Below are 27,736 nucleotides of genomic sequence, written 5' to 3' on the forward strand. Positions count from 1 at the left end.
AGCTAGATAGCTAAATAGGCAGCTAGATAGATAGCTAGATAGAGAACTAGATAGATAGATAAATAACTTAGCTAGCTAGCTGATATTTTTAGCTAGCTAGCTTCCTGATTCTTGCACCTAGTTAACTAGCTAAAAATCTAGCGAGCCAATGCTTTTAGCTACCTGGCTAGCCATCTAGATAGATAGCTAGATAGGTAGCTAGATAAATAGATAGATAGATAAATAACTTAGCTAGCTAGTTGATATTTTTAGCTAGCTAGCTTGCTGATGCTTTCACCTAGTTAGCTAACTAAAATCTAGCTTGCTGATGCTTTTAGCAAGCTAGCTAGATAGACAGCTAGACATGTGGCTAGATAGGTAGCTAGCTAAATAGATAGCTAAATAGCTACACAGATCACCTTGTTAGTCAGCTAAAAGCAAGCTGATAATTTTAGCTAGCTGGATAGCTCGCTGGCTAGCTAGATAGCTAAATAGGCAGCTAGATAGATAGATAGAGAACTAGATAGATAAATAACTTAGCTAGCTAGCTGATATTTTTAGCTAGCTAGCTTGCTGATCCTTGCACCTAGTTAACTAGCTAAAATCTAGCGAGCCAATGCTTTCAGCTACCTGGCTAGCCATCTATATAGATAGCTAAATAGGTAGCTAGATAACTAGTTAGATAGATAAATAACTTAGCTAGCTAGCTTGCTGATGCTTTCACCTAGTTAGCTAACTAAAATCTAGCTTGCTGATGCTTTTAGCAAGCTAGCTAGATAGACAGCTAGACATGTGGCTAGATAGGTAGCTAGCTAAATAGATAGCTAGATAGATAGCTAAATAGCTACACAGATCACCTGGTTAGTTAGCTAAAAGCGAGCTGATAATTTTAGCTAGCTGGATAGCTCGCTGGCTAACTAGATAGCTAAATAGGCAGCTAGATAGATAGATAGAGAACTAGATAGATAGATAAATAACTTAGCTAGCTAGCTGATATTTTTAGCTAGCTAGCTTGCTGATGCTTTCACCTAGTTAGCTAGCTAAAATCTAGCTAGCTGATGCTTTTTAGCTAGCTAGCTAGCTAGACAGGTAGCTAGATAGGTAAATAAATACATGAATTTGGTTCACAGCTTAATGTCACTCCCAGTTAAAGTTTAAAGTCAAAGTAAACATCAAACAAAGAGAAAACTGGTATCCCTTAGCTTAGCATAATGCTAAAATTCAATGCTAACCATTATACTTTGCTCGTTCATAAAGATTTTTTTGTCAAATCTTTGTCGATACAAACTACCCATGTAAAAATAAAGTTCTTTCTCCTGTTTTGACGAACACCAAATCAATTCTATTCCCAAGCGTTTGTCATAACTGTCGTTTTGAACCACCGTATGCGAAACAAGCTGCAAAAATCATCATCTTCGCATTTTACATGACAATAACAAGACCGCCTGATAGATTTCTGGTCGACTGTGTCGTCCTGTGGCGTCATCCTCATCAACAAAGAAAAAACAAAACATTTATCCATTTCCTCCCGACCCCCACGAAAAAAGATGATTCACTCGCTCGTCACGTGGGTAAACATCTGGCATTATTTTCTTTCCTCTCTTGCGTCGCATGCACGCAGAATATTTTTACAGTGATACCTCGCTTTACGAACCCCTTGGCTTACGAACGTTTCGGTTTACGAACGTTATATTTATGAACATTTTACCTTGGCATACAAACTATTTTTTGGGATACACACGGAGCGCCACAATGAGTAATGTGTCGTTCATGAACGAGCCCGTTCTCCTAACAAGAAAATGGCAGCCGACTTTTTTTGTCCTCTATTCCCCGTCCCCAGTCTTCGGTTAAAGCCATGTGATTGGTGAAGAACGCAGCAGTGAGGGGAGATGGTTTAAACATTAAAGAGACAGGCAGACGAAAGTGAGAATTTCAACTAGTGTAGACTGCAAGGTTAAAATATCCCATCAATCAGGCTCAACAAACAACCCGCACAAGCCCTCTGTACACTTGATGCAAAAAGCTATCAACCCAGCTAAACAGAACACAATTGATGAGGAACTAGATACAATTATCACAGAGAAAGCACCTACAAGGGATCATTCCTCAAGAGGGTGAAAGGTTACGTTCCTCATCAAGTAAATCAGCTACTCCATTCCATCCAGCCATCAAAGTCAAAGTCAGCTTTATTGTCAAATATGCTAATATGCATGACATGCAGCACAGATGAAATTACTGTCCTCTCGGACCCAGCATGCAAGGCACTTAAAATGACTTTAACAAACATAAACATGAAAACGCCAATCAACGACGATCACAAAGATAAATAAAACCACTTTATTATACAATAGTTTATTTCTTTAATTATAATACCATAGCACATTTATTATCCATAAAATAAGGTGTATTTTATGTAGTTTTAAGGCTTCAAAAATTATAAAGTAGAAAATTATGTTTTATGGGGACCTGGGAATGAATGGATTATTCTCATTTTAATGGTTTCCTATGAGAAATTATTTTTTGGGATACACACTTTTCGCCTTAAACACTGTCTGGGAACCAATTAAGTTCGTAAGCCAAAGTATCACTGTATAAGTGTAAAAAAACTTGGTTGGTTGAGAGCGACAAAGCGTAAGAAAGGCGAAGAAGAAGAAGACAGTTGCGAGGCACAGGCAACAATTTGTAAACAGTGCAGACAGATAGCGTAAACAACAGACGCACTTCTTACACACAATGGCTCCACTTCAGCCATCCGTGACGAGATTATAGCCCAGTTCATTCCCATCTCGCAGACGGGCAGACAGATAGCCCCCCACAACAACCCCCCCTGGCTTTTTATCTCCACCTCTGTAAACCGTCTCTCCATAGTAAACGTCCAACCAAAAGTGAGCCCATAAAAGACACTCCTTTGCTCGGCACGCAACTTGAACTGAAAGTACAACCATACGTTCCTAAATCAAAATGTTTCCTTACGATGATGACACATTGGAGGTGTCAATCAAATGTACGGGAGCTAAAAAAAATAATCACACACGCAAGAACAAAAAAATAATAAACAACATCAAAATAATTCTATTAATAAAATCTATAAATAAATCTATCTGGCTGGCTAGCTATGTATTAGCTCTCCATCCAACTGGCTAGCTCTGTGTTAGATATCTATTAGCTAGCTATCTATTAGCTATATTTCTATCTATTTGAGTTATACCGGGTAGCTATCTATTAGTTCGCTAGCTTTCTATCTATTTGAGTTACTTCCGGGTTGATTGAACGCTGGCGCGTGTGGCTGCCGCTGCTCACCAGCAGAAAAAATACCCTGTGACTGTAAAGTGTCCTTGAGACTTTTGAAAGGCGCTTATAAATGAAATGGATTATTATTCCATTGAAAGAGTTGTACATATAGCTACCTGGCTGACTAGCTATCTAGCTAACTATCTATTAGCTAGCTAGATAGCTAGCTATGTAACTTATCCTGTGACTGTGAAGTGAGCTTGAGAATTTTAAAGAGCATTTGTAGATGAAATGTATTATTATTATTATAATTAAAATAATTATTATCTATCTCTTAGCTAGCTAGCTTTCTATCAATTTAAGTTATTTCTGGGTTGAGTGAACGCTGGCGGGTGTGGTTGCCGCTGCTCACCCACAGAAAAACTTATCCTGTGACTGTAAAGTGACCTTCAGAGTTTTGAAATAATAATAATAATAATCAGCCCAAGAAATTGATTATAACGTGATAATAATTTGGTCAGGGTTAGCATGCTATACATAAGACATAGCAGACAAAGAGGCAACTACATCAACGGCTATCACAAAGGTAAATAAAACGCCTTTATTATACTATGTACAGTTTATTTATTTAATTAAAATACAATTTATTATAATACAATACAATAGCACATTTATTATACATAAAATAAGGAATATTTTGTGCAGTTTTAAGGCTAATTTAGTAGAAAATGATGTTTTATGGGGACCTGGGAACGGATTATTGTCATTTTAATGGTTTCTTATGGGAAATAAATGTTCAGAAGACAAACTTTTCGCCTTACACACACTTTCTGGAAGCGAATTAAGTTTGTGTACTATCACTGTATTTGCAAATTGTATGTTTTTTTGTTTATTTTCTATAGCAGTTCATTGAAGTGGATTTTGTGTCCATTCAGCAATGAAATTTGGACCACAGATGTCGAACGAACCCCCGACATGTTAAAAGTGCATCACTTCCTGTGTCATGGCAGCCAGATGTTGTCACAAAATGACTATGGCGTGAGTCACGGCGCTTCATGATTCAATGAGTTGGATTTTTTCCAAAAGTCCACATGTGTGATTCGCTCAAACATTTGCCGGGCGGATGGATTTTTTTATTTTTATTATTTTGTAAGACCTTGATTAGTACAAATTGATGCATTGTTGTTAATTTAAAAATGTTCCTTCCGCCTTGGTTATTGAATGTTGCGCAATAACCACGTCGCTTTGGTGGTACGGTTCATTTGTGTTGGCATTTTTTGTGTCATGGTTGTGATCACGGGGGGTCCTGGTTGTGATCCAAAGATATTTTTTAAATTCATTTACTTATTATTTTTTTTTTTTAACTCATTCACTGCCAGACAATGTGCAAAAAAATGTGTCCACTCCAGTGCCAGGGTTTTTGTCATTTTCACTAAAATTGCAGGACCCACAGAATATTAACTTTCCGGACTACATAAACATTCAATTCAATGCAGCGTAAGAAACCTTCAACTTTCTTCTTTCATCAGAAAATAAAGAGTTAATTCCTAAGTTATGGGTCTGGAGTTATCTGATCTTGAAATGGGGGCGGCTGTACAAAATACAATAAAATACATACATATTACAATACAATACATATTGATTTCTATAGCGCCTTAACAACAACTGAAACTGCAACAAAGCACTTAACATGAACAACTATCATATACAGGAAATAAAGCAGTCACAAAGATAGTAGAAAGCACTAGGGTGTAAAATATTGCTTTATATAGTGCTTTGATGACAACCGAAACTGTAACAGAGCGCTAACATGGACAAAAGACAAATGCTGCGCCGTCATGGAAGGAAAACCATTACCAGAGGTCTGACCAGTGCTTTATCAGCACTCCCAGCAAGAAAAAAACAAAACCCGAACAAATTCGGGAATTGCGTTCCACGGCATGCTTTTCAATTTCCGAATAAATTCGGGAACTGCAGTGAATGAGTTAATTAGAATGACGTGTCATACCACATCCCCTGCAGTCGGTGGCACTGTTGCCCACATACAGTTCAGGCGAGTGGACCACAACAGCATAATTACACTATTTATTTATGTATTTATTTAATAATAATAATACATTTCATTTATAAGCGCCTTTCAAAACTCTCAAGGACACTTTACAGTTACAGGATATTTTTTTCTGCGGGTGAGCAGCGGCAGCCACACGCGCCAGCGTTCACCCAACCATTTGTTTATGGATTTATTTATGTATTTGTGTATTTATATATTTATTTATGTATTTATATATTTATGCATTTATGTATCCATGTATGTATTTATTTACGTATTTATGTACTGTGTTTATGTATGTATTTCTATGTTTGTATATTTGTATATTATTATATTTGTATATTTTTATATTTTTACATTTTTATATTCATGTATTCATATATTCATCTATTTATATATTTATTTATTTATGGGTTTATGTGTTTATGCATTAATTTATTTATGTATTCATGTATTTATATATTTATGTATTTATATATTTATGCATTTATGTATCTATGTATGTATTTATTTATGTATTTATGTACTGTGTTTATGTATGTATTTCTATATTTGTATATTTGTATATTATTATATTTGTATATTTTTATATTTTTACATTTTTATATTCATGTATTCATATATTCATCTATTTATATATTTATTTATTTATGGGTTTATGTGTTTATGCATTAATTTATTTATGTATTCATGTATTTATGTATTTATTTATTTATGTAGTTATTTATGTATTTATGTATTTATTTATTTATGTATTTATGTATTTGTTTGATGTATGTTATTTATGTGTTTATGTATGTATATATATTTAGTTAGTTCTATTAATCTGATGCAAAAGTGTACTTGTAATAGTTCCTAGTTGTGCGCTCCCCGCCAGTGGTTTCAACGCCTGCCTTGCAATAAAGCAGGCGCAGGGGGGGGGGGCAACTTGAAGTGGCTTTTGTTCACTGTGAAGAATGCTCATCCCCGCTACCCCCCCTCCCACCCCCTCCTTCCTTTAAACTGCCAATTTGTGATAGCTTCAGCATGCGCTCTAACTTTTATCCAAGTGTTTTCATTTAAAGGACAACCGACGTCTCCGGACAAGTTGTGTCCATAATTTGTAAAATGGCTTCAAATGACTTCTACTGAGCGTATTTTAATAAGATTCCACCGCACACAGCTATATTTTACGTTTTAAGACTAGCGCTGAATATTCCGGAAGTCTTGTTTTTGAGTTAGTGACGATTCCGTACGTGACGTCACTGAAGGAACGCCCCTGACCGAAAAAAGGACACATTGTAGCAGTCCTTCCATCACGTCAATGTATTTTGTTGTACTTGTTTGGTCTGAAAACCTCGTGTTGCACCAAAAAGCCGCCAGAAGAGGGCGACCAAGCTCCATGGAAGGAATTTATCAGCCTGTGGAAACGGGCTGATTAATTCCTCACAGGAGGTTGGATGCCATTTTCTACCTCTTTTTTGGTGATCCATTTCCCCCCAATGTTTCCTCAAAATGACACGGAATAAATTCTTTAATCGATTGCAAACATGTATGCTTTCCTCTTCAGAACTATTTGAATCATATTCATAACTGGATGTGTAACAAGAAAGCATCTTCTCCGAATCTGAAGCCATTGTTATGATTCTCCAGCAATGCAAGACGGCTTGGCGTGATGTCACGAACAAAGGGGGCGGGACTTTCTGAAAATACCCAATTCGCAGCTCATTTTTTTGCGGATTTTGGACACTTTATAAGTCATTTTTATTGGTGTTTAATATTTGAATAAAAATATCATACTGCATGTTTTGGGTATTTTAGATGCTATAAAATGTTTTTCTGATGTCAGTTAGGAAACAAAAAAGTGACGTCGGTTGTCCTTTAGAGTGAGCGGCCGACCATTGAGATGATGGGATGGTCAGGGTTAGTGGGGTTGTCCGGATGAGAATAAAAGGCTCCATGTTATTCTTACTCAGGTCACATTTTCAGTCATCCCCCCCCCCCCCAAAAAAAAAACGAGTCCCCTCACCTTTCCGCGCTGGCCGAGCCTGGATGAAGCGCTTCCTCGGTAGTCCCTCATTTTGCGTAAAATGACCCGGCAGAAGGCATCATCCACGTCTCGCATGGCTCACCTCACTTCGTCTGCCGCTGTCCCCGGCGTCCCTCGACAGGCATTCCGAAGCCTGTCCCGCCAAAGTGGGGGGTGGGGGGAGTTAATAAAAAAGACAGAAACAGTCAGGAAAAATCCCTACGTCCGAGCAGAGCGTGGCTTTAGTTGTTGACAGCTCTTTTTATTTTCCTTCCACTATGTGTCCAATTTCTCTCAGCGGTGATGCTTCTCTCTCTCTCTCTCTCTTTTTCCTCTCTGGCTACTTCTCAAAAGTTTTCCCAAGTGCTACGTTCCTCAAGCCACCCCCCTTCTCCCTTTCTCTATTTTCCATCATCGCCCCCCCCCCCCACCCCCTCCTTACTCCTCCCACTAAAAACCCAAACCCCCCACTGCTGAACTAATCTGCAGCTGGACAGCGGATTGGAGCAACGGGTTGTCAAGGAAACTAAAGTGTCCTGTTAAAATAAAAAAAAAAAACAGGAAAGGAGATCAGGAAGAGGCACAACTACATGCTTAAAGGACAAGTTGCGTTCATAATTTGTAAAATCACTTCAAATGACTTCTACTCAGCGCATTTTACAAAGATTCCACGGCATATAGCTATATTTTACGTTTTAAGACTCGCGCTGAATATTTAGGAAGTTTTGTTTTCGAGTTGATGACGATGCCTGAAGTGACGTCACGGAGGGAACGCCCCTGATCGAGAATGCGACACACAATGCATTTTGGGTAATTTTTTTTCCATCTGAAAATACCGTGTAAATGGTGAAATTAGACCTTCTTTTTGCGGTAACACGCAAAAAGAAGGTGTAAGTTTACACAAATTCACAGTGGACAAATCTACCCATTTCCAAGGGAGCTTAGGTTAGAGAGGGTGTTGTGTGGGGGGCATAACATCTGTTTGGCATTTACCCACCTTATTGTGTCGCGGTGTCCAAGACCAGGCCCTCAGCTGGGATTCCAGGCGTGCACTGTCCAAGTGAATGACCCGTGACTGAGAATATGGGTGGGACCAGGTTTCCATCCCACCTCGTAGGTTACATGCAAAATCTCCTGTAAAAGCAAAAGAAGACAATACAATCAACATGTGGACCCTGCCTCTTCATTTCCTGTCTTTAATGACCAAGAGGGACGTCAGCGCCAAACCAATACAGTACTGCTTTTAATAAACCAAAGTCATTACACAGGGAATTATCCTCAGGGAAAGAAAAAGGAGGCTCCTCTTAGGAAGTTGTGCTACTTCCACTCATATACACACCATATGGAACTACAAAGGCCATACTCTTTTATGACCAATATACACCTACAATCCCTTGGAAGCGTAATTGCCATTTGAAAACACATTTGGACCACCGTAGAGTTATAGGTTTGCCGCTAATTGTTATTTACCACCACGAATTGAGGACTTCAACAGAAGAAAGAAGATTCATTGCTGCCATGTGTTTGTGGAATACAGCAATACTGCTCATTAGCTTACCTTTTTGAGTGTGAGGTAATTGTGATTCCCTCATCGCGCCAAAATGTTTCTTTTGATCAAGAACTTATGCCAGAGCAAGTTCCCAGGTAACTGGGAGAAATGATTCAGTGGAGGTGGTGAAGTTTTCGACATAGCATCCCTCGCGGGCCCACTTTTAGAAAGAAATGACACAAGATTTTCATTTCACATTCGATGGACACGATGCCACTTCCGGTAACAATTCACAACGTGAATTTGTATAAAAACGTTTTTTTTTTAATTAAACTGGACATAATATGCTCCCCTCTAAAACGAACGTGGAGTGAAACAACGATTTTAGTTTCGAATTATAAATAGCGGTCATTAAAAATTTACTCAGATGAACATCTACGCTTCCGGTTTTATTTGACTTGATAGGAACTGTACTAAATTTCGAGTATTTTTTGAGGTAAGTAGTAATTTCATTATATATATATATACTATATATATATATATATATATATATATATATATATATATATATATATATATATATATATATATATATATACTTCTCGCAACAGATTAGTTTTTATTAATTTAACTGTCACATTTTTTTCGTTTTGATTTTTTGAAGCCGTGTGACCCTGTTTTTTTTCCCCCGAGTATTGCGCTGCCCTCTGCCGGACAGCAGGCGTCATTGCAATTTCATCACGATTTGCTGTGTTGACCAAAGTGGCGGTATCAAACTGTAATTTGTTTTTAAAACTTTATAGTGTTCACATATTTCATAACAATTATTATAACCTTTTCTTTGACAATTGAGCAACAATTACACAGTCTATAAACGAATTCGACGAACAAGAACGTCATGAATGGCGGAGCCCCTTTAAGGAAAAACCACGTGATCGTGATGCTTGACGTCATACCCAGGCATACAACCGCTGTCGTTGCTTTGGATTCATCGGTGGAGTTTGACAACAGCGGCGATGACGATTTCAGCAAGATGAGCATAAAATAAACTTTTAACTCCGGACGTACCTGGATCATTAAAACACCACAAGATGCCGCCATTTTGTTATCGGCTAACGTTCTCGTTTATGTCAACGGGAGCTAACGCTGGTAGCTATGCGCTTATGGTGGAATGACGGCGGCGCTATGGCTCGTGTTGTTCTTCTAGTTTGTCATAAATGATATGAGTGACTCAATAAAAGCCATTTTCGCTGTCCAATCGTGTTACGTATGATGGCAGTGGCGGTTTTAGGAGCGAGAGCGGTTCTTCTCACCCTGAGGTCCAACCTCCAAAGAGCAAGCAGCCTTTATGGTCGAACCCGACTCATCCAGACGTCGAGGTCATGTGTGGTCAAGAGGAGGCAAGTAATGACCAGTATCCCCAAGGTAGCGCTGCTGTGTTGGGGCACAACCTGTGCGTCCTCAGCCAAATGTCAACGCGCGCCTCCGCCAAGCCAAATCACCAACAGGAAGTCTCTTGCAAAAGTCCAAGTGCACAAACTAGTCTTTCTCATCCGCCTGGGCCTGCGTGCCATCGTTCTGTTCCTGAAGTTCTCTCCCATCTTACTTCTCTACCCCTTAGTTTTAGTCTCCACTCAATGGGCCTCGCACTGGTTAGACGCCCTACTGTGGCTAACCGAAAGCTCCGGCCCGGCCTTCGTAAAGCTCGGGCAGTGGGCCAGCACCAGGCGGGACATCTTCCCTCAGGAGTTCTGCGACCGCTTCTCCAGGCTGCACGTCAAGGTGTGTCCTCATTCCTGGGCTCACACTAAGCAATGTCTCAAGAGAGCTTTCGGGGAGGGTTGGAAGAACGTGCTGGTGTTCGAGAGCAAGGAACCGATTGGTTCGGGGTGCGTAGCGCAGGTGTATCGCGGATGGGCTAACAAGGATCAAGTGGAGGATCAGGACTTCCAGACACTGGTGGATGAACTGGAGAAGGAGGATCTTCTGGAAGCTTGGGAGATTCCTGGTTTGAGTGGAGTGTCCAGCTCTTTGTGGAATCTTTGGAATGGAGGAAGCAAGGAAGATGTCGAGGTTCCGCTTGAGAAGAACACCCCGCAGAAGGATCGCTTGATACCCGTGGCGATCAAGGTGAGTGAGCGAGCGAGCCCATTTCACACTTCCTGTAAAAGCAGGAAGTGAGATCCAAAGGTTTACATATACAAATGTAGTGATAGCTCAGCTTACGAACTTAATTGGTTCCCAGAAAGTGTGTGTATGGTGAAAAGTTCATCTTTCAAACATTTATTTCCCATAAGAAACCATTAAAATGAGAATAATTCGTTCCCAGATCCCCATAAAATATATTTTTCTACTAAATAAGCCTTAAAACTACACAAAATATACCTTATTTTATGTAGAATAAACGTGCTATGCTATTGTAACTAAAGAAATACACTGTACTATATAATAAAGTCATTTTATTTACCTTTGTGATGGTCGGCGAAGTAGTTGCCTCTTGATGATATCTGAGTGAAGTTGTCGTGCTTTCTCGGCGATAGTACCCTCACTCACACTGTCCCCTGCTAGCTGATTTTTGTTAATTCAAATCAACCTCTTCTATTGCCTGAGACCGTTGCTAAGACAACACAGACACAATGCTAGCAATGGTCGACTTAGCGTACTAGTACTGGGACGCTAAGTCACTCAAACACACACCCCTTTCGTTTTTTTCCGATGATCTCCTTCTTCTGCTCGACCGCAATTTTTTTTTGTGTCCTCTTCGGCTTAACACTAGCCTGCGGTGGGGGTCTTTTTCGGTCCCATAATAGCAAAAGTACTCCACTCGATAACAAACCACGTCTGCACTTAAAGAAAGGCAGTGCAGAAAACTAGTCCGCCAGCCACCGTGGCGCCGCGTGGTTTGGTCAGCCAAGACTATATTCTCGCAAATTTAATGTTCTTAAGGCGAAAAGTTCGTGTGCTAAAGCGTTCATAAGCTGAGGTATCACTGTATTTGTTATAATTAACATGACTGCTAATATTTAATGACAAAAACGGAATCGACAATATCTCAAAAAACTTGCGTGTATACCGTACACATCTAAAAAAATGTCCAAAAATCATCCAGAACAGGGCAAAATACGGGCGGTTGACAGGTACCCGTTGTACCGCAGGTGCTTCATCCAGGCCTGAAACGGCAGGTGGAGATGGACCTGCTGCTGATGAAGGCCTCCAGCTACCTTCTACACTGTCTTCCTGGACTCAAATGGCTCAGCTTACCCGAGATTGTTGACGAATTTGAGAAGCTTATGACCAAACAGGTGTGCAAAATACTTTTTTTTTGTATATACAAGTAACATCCGACTTACGACCAAGTTCTGTTCCGACCAAACGGTTGTAAGTCGAAATGGTCGGAGGTCGAAATCCATTTAAAATGTTGAATAGAGACTCTTTAATACTTGGCAATAAAGATGATTCTGATTTACAGTCACAGGATATTTTTTTTTCTGCGGGTGAGCAGTGGCAGCCATACGCGCCAGCGTTCACTCAACCCGGAAGTGCATAAAAACAATAATCAAATAACCAGACATAAAAATAAATACATGAGTAAATAAATAAGCAAATAAACAAGTAAATAAAGAAACAATAATTAACAAATAAAAAGATAATGCATGAATAAACACATAAATAAATCAACACCATGCCTCATGAAATGTGTTAATTTTCATTAACGCTCCTTTTGGAAAATCTAAGAGAATAGTAAGACAAATAGATAGAAAACTAGCTAGCAAGCCAATAGATAGCTATTAGCTAGCCAGCTAGATAGCTAGCCAGAAAGTACGGGTGGTCGTAAGTCGAGCTGGTCGTAAGTCGAATGTGACCTGTATATGCAAGAAAAGCTAATTTATTGTCGTGTATTTACGTCCGATTGGTTTCAGATCGACCTCCGTTTCGAGGCCAAGAACATTGAAGACTTCCGCGAGAATTTCCGCAACGTGGACTACGTCAAGTTCCCCACACCGTTACGGCCTTTTGTCACCAGGACGATTTTAGTGGAAACGTTTGAGGTGACTACGCACAAATGCAAAGAGAAACTTTCTACTTTGAAAACGTGTCCTTGTTCCAGGAAAGCGAGCCCATCTCAGAGTACCTGAAAGCCGACATTCCTCACGAGGTGAAACAAAGGATTGCCAGAATGGGAGTCGACACTTTGCTCAAAATGGTGAGGCAGACGCTCAATTCAAGCCGCACGACATCTTGATAGCAAAGCATTACGCCATGATGTCACGGGAATATATATATATATATATATATATATATATATATATATATATATATATATATATATATATATATATATACAGTAAAGTCTCGTTATATCGATATTCAAGGGAGTCCGAAAAAATATCGATATAACCGGGACTATCGATATATCCGACCCTGTTTGCATGTAATTTTCTCCGTGCTTGCATAGAAATAGTATCGATATAACCGAGACTATCGATATATCCGATATCGATATAACGAGACTTTACTGTATATATATATATATTAACTTGTGATTGAAAATGAAGCTTCAAATTTTGCTTCACGAAGCAGTTGTTAATCTCTTAATAATATAATAACAATAATAATAATATCTGTTGGCTAGCTGGCTGGTTAGCTGGCTATATATTAGCTATCTATCCAGCTAGCTAGCTATCTATTAATAAAAATAATACATTTTAATTCAATTATTTGCCAACATTTTTAAAATTAGAATTTTTTTTCTAATTTGCCAGTTTTGAAAATGTGAAAAATCACATAAAAATTATTAGCCAAAATTTTGAAAATTAGAAAAATACTACCTGAAAAATGATTTACCAAAATTTAGAAAATTTGAAAAATACCTGAAAAGTGATTTACCAAAATTTGGAAAATTAGAACAATTTCGCAAAAATTTTTTGCCAAAATTTTGAAGAAAAAAAATTATATTTAGGAAAAAAAAAATATATATTTTTTGTAAAAAAATTAAAATTATATAATTTTATAATAATAAAATAATAAAAAATATATATATATATATATATATATATATATATATATATATATATATATATAGAGAGAGAGAGAGAGAGAGAGAGAGAGAGAGAATTTTGAAAATTTGAAAACTGCCTGACGAATTACTTGATGAAATTTTAAAAATTAGAAAAATGTCTGAACAATTATTTGCCCAAATTTTTACAATTAGAAAAATGACTGAAACGTTATTTGCTAAAATTTTGAAAATTAGAAAAATACCTGAAAAATGATTTACCAAAATTTTGAAAATTAGAAATAGCCCTGAAAAATGATTTGCCAACATTTAAGAAAAAAAATATATTTAGAAAAAAAAAAATATATATTTTTTTAAATTAAAATTATATTTTGAAAAAAAAAAAATATATATATATATATATAATTTTGAAAATTTGAAAACTGCCTGACGAATTACTCGATAAAATTTTAAAACTTAGAAATATGTCTGAACAATTATTTGCCCAAATTTTTACAATTAGAAAAATGACTGAAAAGTTATTTGCTAAAGTTTTGAAAATTAGAAAAATACCTGAAAAATGATTTACCAAAATTTTGAAAATTAGAAAAATCCCTGAAAAATGATTTGCCAACATTTTGAAGAAAAATGTAAAAAAAATTAAAATATATATTTTGAAAAAAAAAAATAAAGTTATATTTTGAAAAAAAAAATATTTTTCCTTTGCAGGTTTTTGTGGACAACTTTGTCCACGCCGATCTCCACCCGGGCAACATTTTAGTCCAGCGTTGCGGCCCATCGGCAGGCTCTTCCTCGTCCCCCTCACACGTGTCCGGCGGAGATCACGGAAAGACCACCCTGACCGACCTCTGGGACACGGTGGTGGTGAGCGTCCGACCCGAGCCGTGTCCTTTCCAGCTGGTGCTGTTGGACGCCGGCATCGTGGCCCAGCTGGGCGGCCGCGACCTGGACAACTTCAAGGCCGTCTTCACCGCCGTGGTGCTTCGCCAGGTCAGCGAATGTCCGCTGGCGTCACCCGTTCATCTCCATGGGGGGGGTTGCTCACTTGCTTCTTAGGGATGTGACAACATCCCAAATAATAAAAATCAATCAAATCAATAATAATTCATCACACATTTTCTAGTACCATAATAAAGTGCATTTAAATAGCTTTCAAATGATGTTTAGATTATTGTTCTATGACAAATAATAAGGAAATAGTGGAAATTTTAAATTTTCAAAATACTGTATAATAATAATAACAATAATAATAATAATAATAATGATAATAATAATACATTTCATTTCTAAGCGCCTTTCAAAACTCTGAAGGACCCTTTACAGTCACGGGATATTTTTTTCTGCAGGTGAGCAGCGGCAGCCACACGCGCCAGCGTTCACTCAACCCGGAATTAACATGGTCATCATTAGAAAACCTTTATTTGTTTTACCCAATGACACAATTTTCAGCAACGAAATAATCCACATCCAAAATTTTGAAAAATACCTGAAAATGTATTTGGCAAAATTTGGAAAATTAGAAAAATGCCTGAAAAATTATTTGGCAAAATTTTGAAAATTTGAAAAATTATTTGCCAAAATTTGGAAAGTTAGAAAAGTCCCAGAAAAATTATTTGCCAAAATGTTGAAAATTATAAAAATCCCTGAAAAAAATATTTGCCAACATTTAGAAAATTAGAAAAATCCCTGGAAAATTATTAGCCAAATTTTTGAAGATTAGAAAAATCTGAGAAAAATTATTTGCCAAAATTTTGAATATTAAAAAAATGCCTGAAAAATTATTTGCTAAAATTTTGAAGACTAGAAAAGTGTGTATCCCAAAAATTCATTTCGCATAGGAACCCATTAAAATGAGAATAATCCGTTCCCAGGTCTCCATAAAACATAATTTTCTACTTTCTACTTTATAATTTTCTAAGCCTTAAAATTACACAAAATATACCTTATTTTATGTATAATAAATGTGGTATGGTATTATACATTTGTTTTATTTACCTTTGTGATGATCGTTGATGGCTTGATGGAATGGAGTGGCCGCTTTCCTCAGCATTAAACACTTGATGAGGAACGTAACCTTCTTCTTTCACCATCTTGAGGAATGATCCCTTGGAGGTGCTTTCTCTGCGATCATTTTACCATGTTCCTCATCACTCATTGTGGCGCGGCATGTGTATCCTGAAAAATAGTTGGTATGCCAAGGTTAAAACTTTGATAAATGTAACGTTTGTAAACCGAAAAGTTGGTAAACCAAGGGGTTCGTAAACCGAGGTATCACTGGACTTCACAAAAATACAATGATACTGTATACGACTGCGAGTACAGAGTGCGCTCGGTTCACTGGACAGAAACAATGGCGGCGGAATATTGATCACTGTAGCGTACCTACTTCTTTGTCTCCGAAGGGTGAGCGCGTCGCAGAGCTAATCCTCCATCACGCTCGGGCTAACGAATGCCGAGACGTGCCGCGTTTCAAGAGAGAAATGGCGGAATTGGTGGACGTAGCCCTCAGTAGCACACTCTCCCTGGGAAAGGTATGTCTTTGTTGTCTTTTTATTGTCTTTTGGTTGTCTTTTTTGACTTTTCGTGACGCCATTTTAACCTTGTGGGTGTTACAGATCCAAGTGGCTGATTTGCTCTCCAGAGTTTTTGGTCTACTCATCAAACACAAGGTGAAGAATATGATGAAAGTAAAATGTCAGCCATTTTGAAAAAAAAAAAACACCCATTTAGTTAAAGGACAACCGACACCTCCGGACAAGTTGCATCCATAATTTGTGTGGCTACATGCTAATACTGGTTAGCACAGTTATGGATTAATGGCTTTCTGTTCTAGGATACCAAACGTGAACAATAGATACTGGCCAGCTATCTAGCTCTTAGCTAGATAGCGATATAGCTGGCTGGCTAGCTATTCAGCTAGCTAGTTATTAGCAATCTGTTGGCTAGCTAGCTAGCTTTCTATCTGGTTGAGTCAACGCTGTGTCTGCCGCAGCTCACCCACTGAAAAACTTGTCCTGTGACTTTAAAGTGACCTTGAGAGTTTTGAGAAGCGCTTATAAATTAAATGTATTATTATTATTTATTATTATTATTCAGGAGATTCCACCAATCACCTACTTCACTCATTCAGTGCCAGACGCTAAAGTTATTTTGGTTTTTCGTACTTACAGGTGAAGCTGGAGAGTAACTTTGCATCCATCGTGTTTGCCATCATGGTGCTGGAGGGCCTCGGACGATCTTTGGACCCCAATTTGGACATCTTGGAGCTAGCCAAACCGCTGCTGCTCAAAAACTGTGCCTCATCCTTATAAACGCACACAGAAATATTAGTTACATACCTCATTTAACTCATTCACTGCCAGACCATGTGCAAAAAAAAATGTGTTCGCTTCAGTGCCAGGGTTTTGGTCATTGTCACTTGAATTCCAGGACCCGCAGAATATTGAGTTTTAAGACTACATGAATATTAAATGCAGCGTTAGAAACATTACTCTCTTTTTTCATCAGACAAAAAATGAGTTAATTCCTAAGTTATATGGATCTGGAGTTATATGAGCTTGAAATGGGGCGGCTGTCCAAAATACAGTATATATTGGTTTATATAGTGCTTTAACAACAGTTGAAGCTTGAAAAGAAGTGCTAACATGGAAAAAGGGGAAATGCCACATTGCCAGAGGTCTGACCAGCGCTTTATCGGCACCCAAGCATGAAAAAAAAAAAAAAAAAAAACAGAACCGGAACAAATTCAGGAATTGCGCTCCACATCATATTTTCAATGCCCGAATGTATCCTTTCATCAGACAAAATAAGTTAATTCCTAAATGATATGGGTCTGGAGTTATATGACCTTGAAATGAGGGTGGCTATCCAAAATACAATGCAATACATACATATTGGTTTATATAGCGCTTTAGCAATAGCTGAACCTGGAACAAAGCGCTAACATGGAAAAAAAGGGGGAATGCTAACCCCTTCTGGAAAGGAAAAAAAACATTGCCAGACGCCATGACCAGCGCTTTATCGGCACCCAAGCACGAAAAAACAAAACTCGAACAAATTCGGGAATGGCGTTCTACATTATATGTTCAATTCCTGAATAAATTCGTGAATGGCAGTGAATGAGTTAAACTGGATTTGATTATGATGGGTTGGTGCTGACAATTATGTAATATTTTTGGATACATTTTCTTCAAAAACGTATAGCATACTGGAGGTATTTGGTGACTTAACTGTGTACAAATACACATTTTTTTTTTCAAGAACTGTTTACATCGCTGTACTGTACTGTATACTTGAATGTACAAATATCACATTTCGGTGTACATACGTGAATCCGCACGATACTCCAAAATCTTGTCAATCGCTAAAACTTGTTGCCATAATCACCAAATTCATTTTTGCATTTTTATTCAATCTTTCCATGAAAAACACAAAACTACAGATGCACTTTAGTCATCAGTCAGAACAGTCAGCATGTCTGAGAAGAAAGAAGGTGAACGAAATAAAGGAGATTTTTGGTGCAATAAAAAGAAAATGTCACCTCTGTGAAAGCTCTCAGTCATACAGGAGTGGTCCATCGATGAAAAGGATTCTTCAGCCGTCATCTGTATCTTTACAGATTTGAGCCTCAATCTGCAGTACATATGCACCTAAAAGCTAGTAACCGCTCAATGAGGTTAAAAATCGAAAAATAGATGGTTTGAAAGGGGAGTAAAAAGAAGCTATTTTTATAAAACAGCAAAACCATTCACTAAATCACCATGGTGGGGTGAGGTTTCATTTGGATCGTATTTACAACAAATTTCTTAGATCATTACCACATAGGCTGTTATGCTGATAAGGTCATACCAGGGCAAATTGGAGAAATCAGGCCAGTCGTAGACCCCATAATCAGTCAGGACAATAGAAGTAATCAGTCAGAACAATAGAGGTAATCAGTGTAGCGTCAGGGAATAGTCCTCTGCTTCCCCCAACCTTTGTCCAGGGACCTATAATAGCAGAGTTCTATCACCGCCACCTCTGGACAGTAGGCATATTTATATATAGGGCCAAAGCTACCAGCAAAATTTTAGCTAGCTGACGAAGCCTCTTAGATAAGAAGAGAAACACCTTCAAAGAAGTACAGATGACGACTAAAGAAACCTTTTCATCGATAAAATGTCACCTATTTTTTTATTGCAAATGCCTCATTTGTGCGTGAGAAAAACTCAAGATGGAGCAGCGCTAAACCGCTAACGAGGGAGAGATGTCAATCAAACAAATCTAATAATTCTTATTAATTAACAGCAACAAATCCCTAATAGACAAAACACAATCACCGATTCTGTCACGGTTACGACAACCAGAGAGAAACTTTCTTATTTTAATGTCTTTTTTTAGTGTCCTTTTAATGAATTAAATATTATTTTTATGAAAAATATCTCACCATTTACTTACATTTTATTCATTGCAAAAAAAATAAAATGGGCAATCGGACTTGAGATAAATGATTAAGGGGGAGATTTGTGTGTTGTTTTGCAAGAAAGGACAAGGGGGAGGAGTCTCCAAGGGGTGGGGGCGGTCCATAATAATAATAATAATAATAATTTGATTTATAAGTGCCTTTCAAAACTCTCAAGGTCACTTTACAGTCACTGGATCAGTTTTTCTGTGGGTGAGCAGTGGCAGCCACATGTGCCAGCGTTCACTCAACCCGGAAAGTAACTCAAATAGATAGAAAGCTAGCTAGCTATCAAATAGCTAGCCATATAGCTATCCAACTAATCAATATCTAGCTAGATAGCCAGCTCTAATAGCCAGCCAGATAGCTAGCTAGCCAGATAGGTATTCAGCTAATCGATAGCTAGCTAGATAGCTGGGTACCTAGCTAGCTATCTGTTAGCTTATCTATTTGCAATCTATTAGTTACCTACCTAGCTAGCTATTAGTTATCGATTACCTAGCTAGCTAGATTTTTGTATTTCAGTTATTCCGGGTTGCTATCTATTAGCTTTCTATTGGCTATATATTTGCTATCTATTCGCTAACTGGTCGGCTAGCTAGCTATCTGGGTGCCTATCTATTAGTTAGCTAGCTTTCTATATTTGAGTTACTTTCCGGTTGAGTGAACGCTGGCGCGTGTGGTTGCCACTGCTCACCCACAGAAAAACTTCATCCTGTGAGTGTAAAGTGACCTTGAGAGTTTTGAAAGGCGCTTAGAAATCAAATGTATTATTATTATTATTATTATTATTATAGCCAGCCCTAATAGCCAGCCAGATAGCTAGCTTTTCAGATACCTAGCTAGCTAATAGATAACACGCTAGATAACCAGCTAGGTAGGTAGCTAATAGATTGCAAATAGATAGCTAGCTAGGTACTCAGCTATCTAGCTAGCTATCGAATAGCTGAATAGCTATCTGGCTGGCTATTAGGGCTGACTAGCTAGCTATCGATTATTTGGATAGCTATCTGGTTAGCTATTAGTTAGCTAGAAAAATAAGTGTACAGGAAAAAAATGGCCACTATGTGAAAAACTGTGAATTGTGTAACAAAAGAAATTATATTTTATTATTTTTGCCCTTTTTCGGCAGTCCAATTGTGATGAGGGGGGAAAAAAACAAGATGGTGGATTGTGCCAAAATTGTAAAATGGATCCTTTTCTCTTTTATTTTGTATGTGAAAATGGGAACTTCCCCCATAGCGAAAATGTCATTCAGTGTCAAGCCTTCCATATCTGGTTCAAAAAAATGGGCAAACAAAAACAGTCAAGAATACCCCCCCCCCCCCCCTCGTTTTTCAGTGGGTGAGCAGCGGCAGTCATTTTTTGATATTTGGAATGTGTGTGCGTACGTGTCTCATTTTTATATGTACAATATGTTCAAATTCCTGAAGGGCAAAGGGTGGGTCGGAGGTTACGGAGGTGGGGGTGAAGGGGGCGGGGGGTGTCACGGCAACACTTGACTATTTCCTGCATTTCCTTTTCCTCCATTTTGGAACTCGCGAGTGGAAATCGTCACGCCATTCTTCGTATCCTTTTCACCATGCATTTTTTTGCTGCATTCCTCACTTTTTGCAATGGCGCCCCCCTGGTGGACTGGCGACCTTCAAAATAAAATATCAAACTCTGCCAGGAACCACCGAGAGCATCCAGTGATGACCGAAGGGGGTCAAATGTCATGGCGGGAGCAGGTCTCGGTGGTTATTCGTCCAAAATGGCGTCCGATTAGCGTTCACGTCGGAAGACAGTCGCCATTTTATTTTATTTTTTCGATCCATAGGCTTCTTTTAATATTCCGTTCAGAACATCATGGAGGGGGAAACGCCTGGGTGCGTTTCATCATCGGTTGCTGTAGTATCACCAAAAGGGGTTAGGATGGGACCGGGGGGGGGGGGGGGGGCGGTAGGGCGGTGGACACACGTGTGAGTGGCTACGAGTTGAGCCAAGCGTGGTTGAGGCATTCGCCCGCCGACGCCCGCTTCTCGGGTAACATCTCTAGCATGGGTAGAAGGAATTGTGTAAAATGGGCGGCGTCTTCGTGAGCCCAGCCGTATTTCTCCACCAGGACGTCGAAAAGAGACCACGGTTTCAGTTTGGTGATGTGTCGAAGTTCGCCTGTGGAGGGTGAAGTGGTGGGGGGGGTTTCAGCTGTTAGATGCATGGGCCACATTGTTGTTATGGTTTCCTCTCACATACAGTGATACCTTGGCTTACGAACTTAATTGGTTTTCAGACACTGTAAGGCGAAAAGTGTGTATCCCAAAAATTAATTTCCCATAGGAAACCATTAGAATGAGAATAATCCGTTCCCAGGTCCCCATAAAACATAATTTTCTACTTTCTAATTTTCTTAAAACTACACAAAATATACCTTGTTTTATGTATAATAAATATGCTATTGTATTATAAATAAAGAAATAAACTGTACTGTATAATAAAGTCATTTTATTTACCTTTGTGATGGTCATTAATGGCTTGATGGAATGGAGTAGCCGGTTTCATCAGCATTAAACACTTGATGAGGAACATAACCTTCTTCTTTCACCATCTTGAGGAATGATCCCTTGTAGGTGCTTTCTATGCGATCATTTTACCTAGTTCCTCATCAATTGTGTTTTGTTTAGCTGGGTTGATAGCTTTTTCCATCAAGTGTACAGATGGCTTGTGAGCACTCCGTGTGTATCCCGAAAAATAGTTCGTATGCCAAGGTAAATTTTTCATAAATTTATAGTTCGTAAACCGAAAACTTTGTAAGCCAAGGGGTTCGTAAACTGAGGTATCACTGTATTACATATAGAGCGCACAACAAATTAATAAAAAACTATCTTTCAAATCTGAGGTCAAGAATAATGACTGATTATTGTAGTTTACATCCAAAAATATGACATTTTGGTTAGGATTTTAGCAAGCATCATGGAATTTCACAAGTTTGATTTGCTTTCGCGGGCCGAAAAAAATGATGTGGCGGGCCGGATTTGGCCCCCGGGCCTTGACTTTGACACCAGTGCGTTAGATGATCCGATCGGGGGAAAAAAAAATGATCGGAGTATTGGGGGCATGTTGAAAAGAAAAGAAAATCGCTCTAAAGTGAGTTTTGTTCAAGATTATGTTAAATAATTCTGTTTTGGGAGATTTTTTTAATGTATTTTTTTAGTGGGGTGTTTGAGATAGGAAAAGTTAAATTACCGTATTTTCTGCACTATATGGCGCACCAAAAATATTTTTGTTTTCATAAACTGACCATGCGCCTTATGTATGGATTTTTTTTTTTAAATATGTAATTCGTTGAAGGTGCTCGTTATAATGTGGGTGGTGCGCCTTATGTATGGAAAACGTTTTAAAATATGTCATTCATTGAAGGTGCCTCTTATAATGCGGTGCACCTTATGTATGGAAAATGTTTATAAATATGTTGTTTGTTGAAGTTGCTCCTTATAATTAAAATCTTGGGAAAAAAATAATCCAGAAGGCCAAATTTTATTTTGGCAACTTTTAAAAAAAAAAAAAAAAAAAAACTATTGGATGATTAGATTTGTAAGATTTTTCTTGGAGTAAAACGATATTTTCTTTTCAACATGACCCATTTTAATGACTCCATCATTAACTCATTCACTGCCAGACAGTGTGCAAAAATGTGTCCACTCCAAGTGCCAGGGTTTTTGTCATTTTTTTTTACTCAAAATTGCAGGACCCGCAGAATATAGGCCAGAGGCCATGGCCAGCGCTTTATCTACACCCAAACAATAATAAACAACACCCGAATAAATTCAAGAATGGCAGTGAATGAGTTTAAAAAAAAACACGTTCTCTTACTTCCAACAAGGCCTGCAGATTTGCCTTGCAAACGATGATCATGTTATCAGGTTTACATGACAGGGTTCAAGTCCAACCAGAACAGCTGAAAATCAGCTTTTTTTGGATAGAAGGTCATTATTGATCCGCAGACCCGCACGGGTAGTAAGAGAGCCATGTCCACGCGACAGAAGCCATTCTATTCACACTGACACAATCATGCGGGGAGGTTTGAGCGATTGGTTGCGTGCAAGCAGCAACCAATCGGGATCGTCGGCGGTGTGGGGGGGGCGGGGTCGTTTTGGAGCAGCAAAATGTCCAAACAAGAAAAAGCACCGGCGGGAAGACTGATTGAAATACGACTGGCAAAGGGGAGGAAAATTAGACGGTATTCGTCATTATTTAAAAAAAAAAGCGACTGCTGCGTTTGTTTTGCTTTTGTATTACAGTATTTTTTGTATTATAGTGTATTATACTTTTCATTATATTTTAGCAATTAAAAAAATACAATTTAAATATATATTTCTGTTTTTAAAATATAAACATACATAAAAGACAATATGTATATATTTATTTTTATTATTATGTATATATTTTTTAATATAAAAAATGTTTAGATAGCTAACTACATAACTGATAGTTAGTTAGATCGATGGATAGCTAGCTAGCTAGCTAGATTTAGATGGCTCGATAGATGGCTAACTAGATAGATGCTTGCTAGTTGGATAGATGGATAGCTAGCTAGACAGATGGCTAGCTAGCTAGCTAGCTAGATAGGTAGACTTAGCTAGCTAGCGGATATGTTTATCTAGCTAGCTTACTGATGCTTTCATTAGTTAGCTAGCTGATGCTTTCACTAGTTATCTCGCTAAAAGTGACCTTGAGAGTTTTGAAAGGTGCTTATAAATGACAGGTATTATTATTATTATTGTTATTATTATTATTATAAAAGCTACCTGATGCTTTTATGTAACGAGCTAGCTATATAGATGGCTAACTAGCTTGATGCTATCTAGTTAGATAGATGATAGCTACATAGGTAGGTAGACTTAGCTAGCTAGCTGATGTTTTTTGACTAGCTAGCTTGCTGATGCTTTCACTAGTTAGCTTGCTAAATGCTAGGTGAAGCTTTTAGCTAGCTAAAAGCTAGCTGATGCTTTCACTAGTTAGCTAGCTAAAGAGTTTTGAAAGGTGCTTATAAATGAAATGTATTATTATTATAAAAGCTACCTGATGCTTTTCGCTAGCTTTTATCTAGCTAGCTAGCTAGAATTTCTTTTAATGGTACAGCTCAGAGGGTATAATTCTGAACTTGCCGGTTTGGGGGACCCGTCCTTCAAAGATCTACTTCCTTCCAATAAAAAAGACAATCATGTCTTTGCGCCAGGGCCCGGTGAGCCCAGGGCGTGCATTTACCTTTTTTGGAGAAAAACTCTCCGCTGTACCTCCCGGCAGCGTACACTTTGCGTGGGACCTTCCCCAGGAGCTCCGAGATCAGAGCGATGTGATCTGCATGCCCACCACCACCACCACCACCACCACATAGAAGGAACAGGCACCATTACAGCATGCAAACAAGACTGACACACACTTCCGCCTGGGACGACACCACATGGGGTCACTTTGAGACTCCATGTGTGCGCGCAGTTGTGCGTATATGGCGTCCGCGTGCGTCAAAAAAACCCGTCAGCGCTACCTCTTCTGTTGAAGAACTCGCGGGAATATTTTCCGGAGAGCGCAAAGTGCCTTGGGATACAGCCCAGTAGTTCTATGATGTGGGCTATGTGGTCTACAATGGGAGAGAAGGATGTGTATGTTCGGGTGATGTGGAGGTGGAGGTGAAGGGGGTCGAGTGTAACGGACAAAGGGGGGATGATTCGGCGGGGAAATGGTGGGAAAGAGTCACACGGAGTAAAGGAGAGAAAACAGTTGTTAGTCACTAATGGCAATTTATCTTGTCAAAGTGGCCATTTTGCCCTCTCTGTATTCATCGAATCAATATCGCTGATAGCAAAGTTGCTTATGGTCAAGTCGGACGAATATCAGTTGTATTGGAGAATTTAAAGGACAACCGACACCATGTTTCCTAACTGACAGCAAAAAAAAAAAAAACGTTTTATAGCATCTAAAATACCCAAAACATGCAGGTTGTTATTTTTAGTCAAATGCAAAACACCAATAAAAATGACTTAAAGTGTCCCAAAACTGCCACAAAATGAGCTCGGAACTGGGCAGGTTCAGAAAGTCCCGCCCCCTTGTTTGTGACGTCACTATTGGTCACAAACTGCCTTGCTCCAGAATCAAAACAATGGCTTCAGAGAGTTCAGATTCGGAGAAAGATGCTTTCTTGTTACTCATCCAGTTACGAATATGATTCAAATAGTTCTGAGGAGGAAAGCATAAACGTTTACAATCGATTAAAGAAGTCCTTCCGGATCAATTGGAGCCGTTTGGACTCTAATGTAGCGTCCCAGAAAATGCACAAGATGGCGCACAAGCTCTGTTGGAAATGGCCTGATTTGTCCGCTGGAAATTTGTGTCAACTAGTATCAAATAGTAGTCTTGGTGCAACACACAACGATTCACCATGGCGTCATTTATGTGTTTTCCTTCTAATTTGCCATCAACACGAAGTTTTCAGACCAAACAAAGTACCCAAAATGCATTGTGTGTCGCTTTGTCAGTCAGGGGCGTTCCCTCCGTGACGTCACTTAGGGCATCGTCACCAACTGAAAAACAAGACTTCCTGAATATTCAGCACGAGTCTTAAAAGGTAAAATATAGCTATATGCGGTGGAATCTTATTAAAATGCGCTCAGTAGAAGTCATTTGAAGTGATTTTACAAATTATGGACACAACTTGTCCTGTGGTGTCGGTCGTCCTTTAAACGACCATGTTTTACATCGGGAAAATAATCTCCCGGCACAGCGGCAAAAAACACATCACCAAAGAGTAAATAATGACCATCGCCTCTCCGTTTTATCATAAATACACTTCCTGTAAAATCTGAACCTGTGGAAGATGATTTTAATCGCACTGCCTGTCACGATAGGTCGGCGGCATGGATATCTATGCCGGTATATACTTAGTTAATATGCAGTGATACCTTGGCTTACGAACTTAATTGGTTCCCAGACAGAGTGTGTAAGTCAAAAAGTGTGTATCCCAAAAAATAATTTCCCATAGGAAACCATTAAAATGAGAACAATCCGTTCCCAGGTCCCCATAAAACATAATTTTCTACTTTCTAATGTAATTTTCCAAACCTTAAAACTACACAAAACAGACTTTATTTTATGTATAATAAATGGGCTATTGTATTATAATGAAAGAAATAAACTGTACTGTATAATAAAGTCATTTTATTTACCTTTGTGATGGTCGTCGATGGCTTGTTGGAATGGAGTCGCCGCTTTCATCAGCATTAAACACCTGATGAGGAACGTAGCCTTCTTCTTTCACCATCTTGAGGAATGATCCATTGTAGGTGCTTTCTCTGTGATAATTTTATCTAGTTCCTCATCAATTGTGTTCCGTTTAGCTGGGTTCATAGCTTTTTGCATCAAGTGTGCAGCCTGATTGATGGGATTTTTTTGCATCAAGTTTACAGATGGCTTGTGCGGGTTGTTTGTGGAGCCTGATTGATGGGATATTTTAACCTTGCAGTCTACACTCTGCTTTTGAACTATCAAAGTTGAAGCCAGTCCAAATTTCACTGTTTCCAATTTGTCACTCTCTCTCTATCGTCTGCCTGTCTCTTTAATGTTTAAACCACCTCCCTTCACTGCTGCGTTCTTGACCAATCATGTGGCTTTAACCGACGACTGGGGGCGGGGAATAGAGGACCAAAACAAGCCGGATGCCATTTTCTTGTTAGGAGAACGGGCTCGTTGGCGAACGACACATCACTCATTGTGGCAGCTCCGTGTGTATCCCAAAAAATAGTTTGTATGCCAAGGTAAAATGTTCATAAATTTAACGTTTGTAAAGCGAAAAGTTCATAAGCCAAGGGGTTTGTAAACCGAGGTATATTTTTTGGGGGGCGCAATGCCTCCAACACAACAGTGATGGCGCTGTGTTAATCCTCACCCTCATCCCTCGAGTAGTCCTCGCCTGAATGGGGCTCAAAGAGGTAGTCGCCCGTTGCCAGTTCAAAGGCCTGCGAGACAAAAAAAAAAAAAAATGGCGGCGGCGCTGTCGTTACGCGGCAGGTAGACGTGCACGCGTGGCGTGACGGGTTTACCATGCAAGCGGTGCTCCAGATGTCGGCGGGAGTGCTGTAACCAGCTCCTATCAGGACTTCGATGGAGCGGTACTGTCTGGTCTGGATGTCCTCAGTAAAGTGCTTGTGCTGCAAATGCAGGGGTGGGATGAGTTTTAACTACTTCACTGCCAGACGATGTGCAAAAAATGTGTCTACCCCAGTGCCAGGGTTTTTGTCATTGTCACTTGAGCCAATGAACCACAAAATATTGAGTTTTACGACTACATAAACATTTAATTCAGAGTAAGAAACCTTAGGCTCTCTTCTTTCATCAGAAAAAAAAAGAGTTCATTCCTAAATGATATGGGTCTGGAGTTATATGAGCTTGAAATGAGGGCGGCTGTCCAAAATACAATGCAATGAAATGTATAATAATTAGTAATAATTATTAATTAATTATTATTAAATTAATTAATGATTTGTTCC

At 38.8% G+C, this 27,736-nt stretch overlaps 3 protein-coding genes across 4 annotated transcripts in view; 1 reads left to right on the forward strand and 2 right to left on the reverse strand.

Moving 5' to 3' along the window:
* The window catches only part of LOC148897433 (DENN domain-containing protein 2A), a 45,979-nt gene extending 38,374 nt beyond the window's left edge, over positions 1–7,605 (reverse strand). The window contains exon 1 of the mRNA XM_088996523.1: positions 7,269–7,605. The gene's annotated coding sequence lies outside the window, so the exon portion shown is untranslated. The remainder of the gene's footprint in view (positions 1–7,268) is intronic.
* A 2,107-nt stretch (positions 7,606–9,712) lies between these two features.
* On the forward strand, positions 9,713–18,015 carry adck2 (aarF domain containing kinase 2). Of its 2 annotated transcripts, XM_088995911.1 has the most exons (9): positions 9,713–10,539; positions 10,660–10,887; positions 11,913–12,059; positions 12,678–12,806; positions 12,866–12,961; positions 14,483–14,764; positions 16,177–16,305; positions 16,390–16,443; positions 16,945–18,015. In XM_088995911.1, exons 1-9 carry the CDS (start codon positions 10,027–10,029, stop codon positions 17,083–17,085), a joined length of 1,719 nt encoding a protein of 572 aa, XP_088852037.1. In that variant the 5' UTR covers positions 9,713–10,026; the 3' UTR covers positions 17,086–18,015. The 2 variants fall into 2 exon arrangements, with proteins under 2 accessions (XP_088852037.1, XP_088852036.1); XM_088995910.1 differs by having other exon boundaries at positions 9,713–10,887.
* Positions 18,016–18,164: 149 nt separating this feature from the next.
* Positions 18,165–27,736, reverse strand: part of srpk2 (SRSF protein kinase 2) — a 41,431-nt gene continuing 31,859 nt past the window's right edge. Inside the window, 4 exon segments of the mRNA XM_088995908.1 lie at positions 18,165–21,368; positions 24,462–24,554; positions 27,136–27,205; positions 27,290–27,397. Coding sequence (XP_088852034.1) covers positions 21,184–21,368; positions 24,462–24,554; positions 27,136–27,205; positions 27,290–27,397 — 456 coding nt within the window. The 3' untranslated portion in view covers positions 18,165–21,183.

Source organism: Hippocampus bargibanti, linkage group LG05, assembly GCF_051943395.1.
Source record: "Hippocampus bargibanti isolate YZ-2025 linkage group LG05, ASM5194339v1, whole genome shotgun sequence".
NCBI lineage: Eukaryota > Metazoa > Chordata > Actinopteri > Syngnathiformes > Syngnathidae > Hippocampus > Hippocampus bargibanti.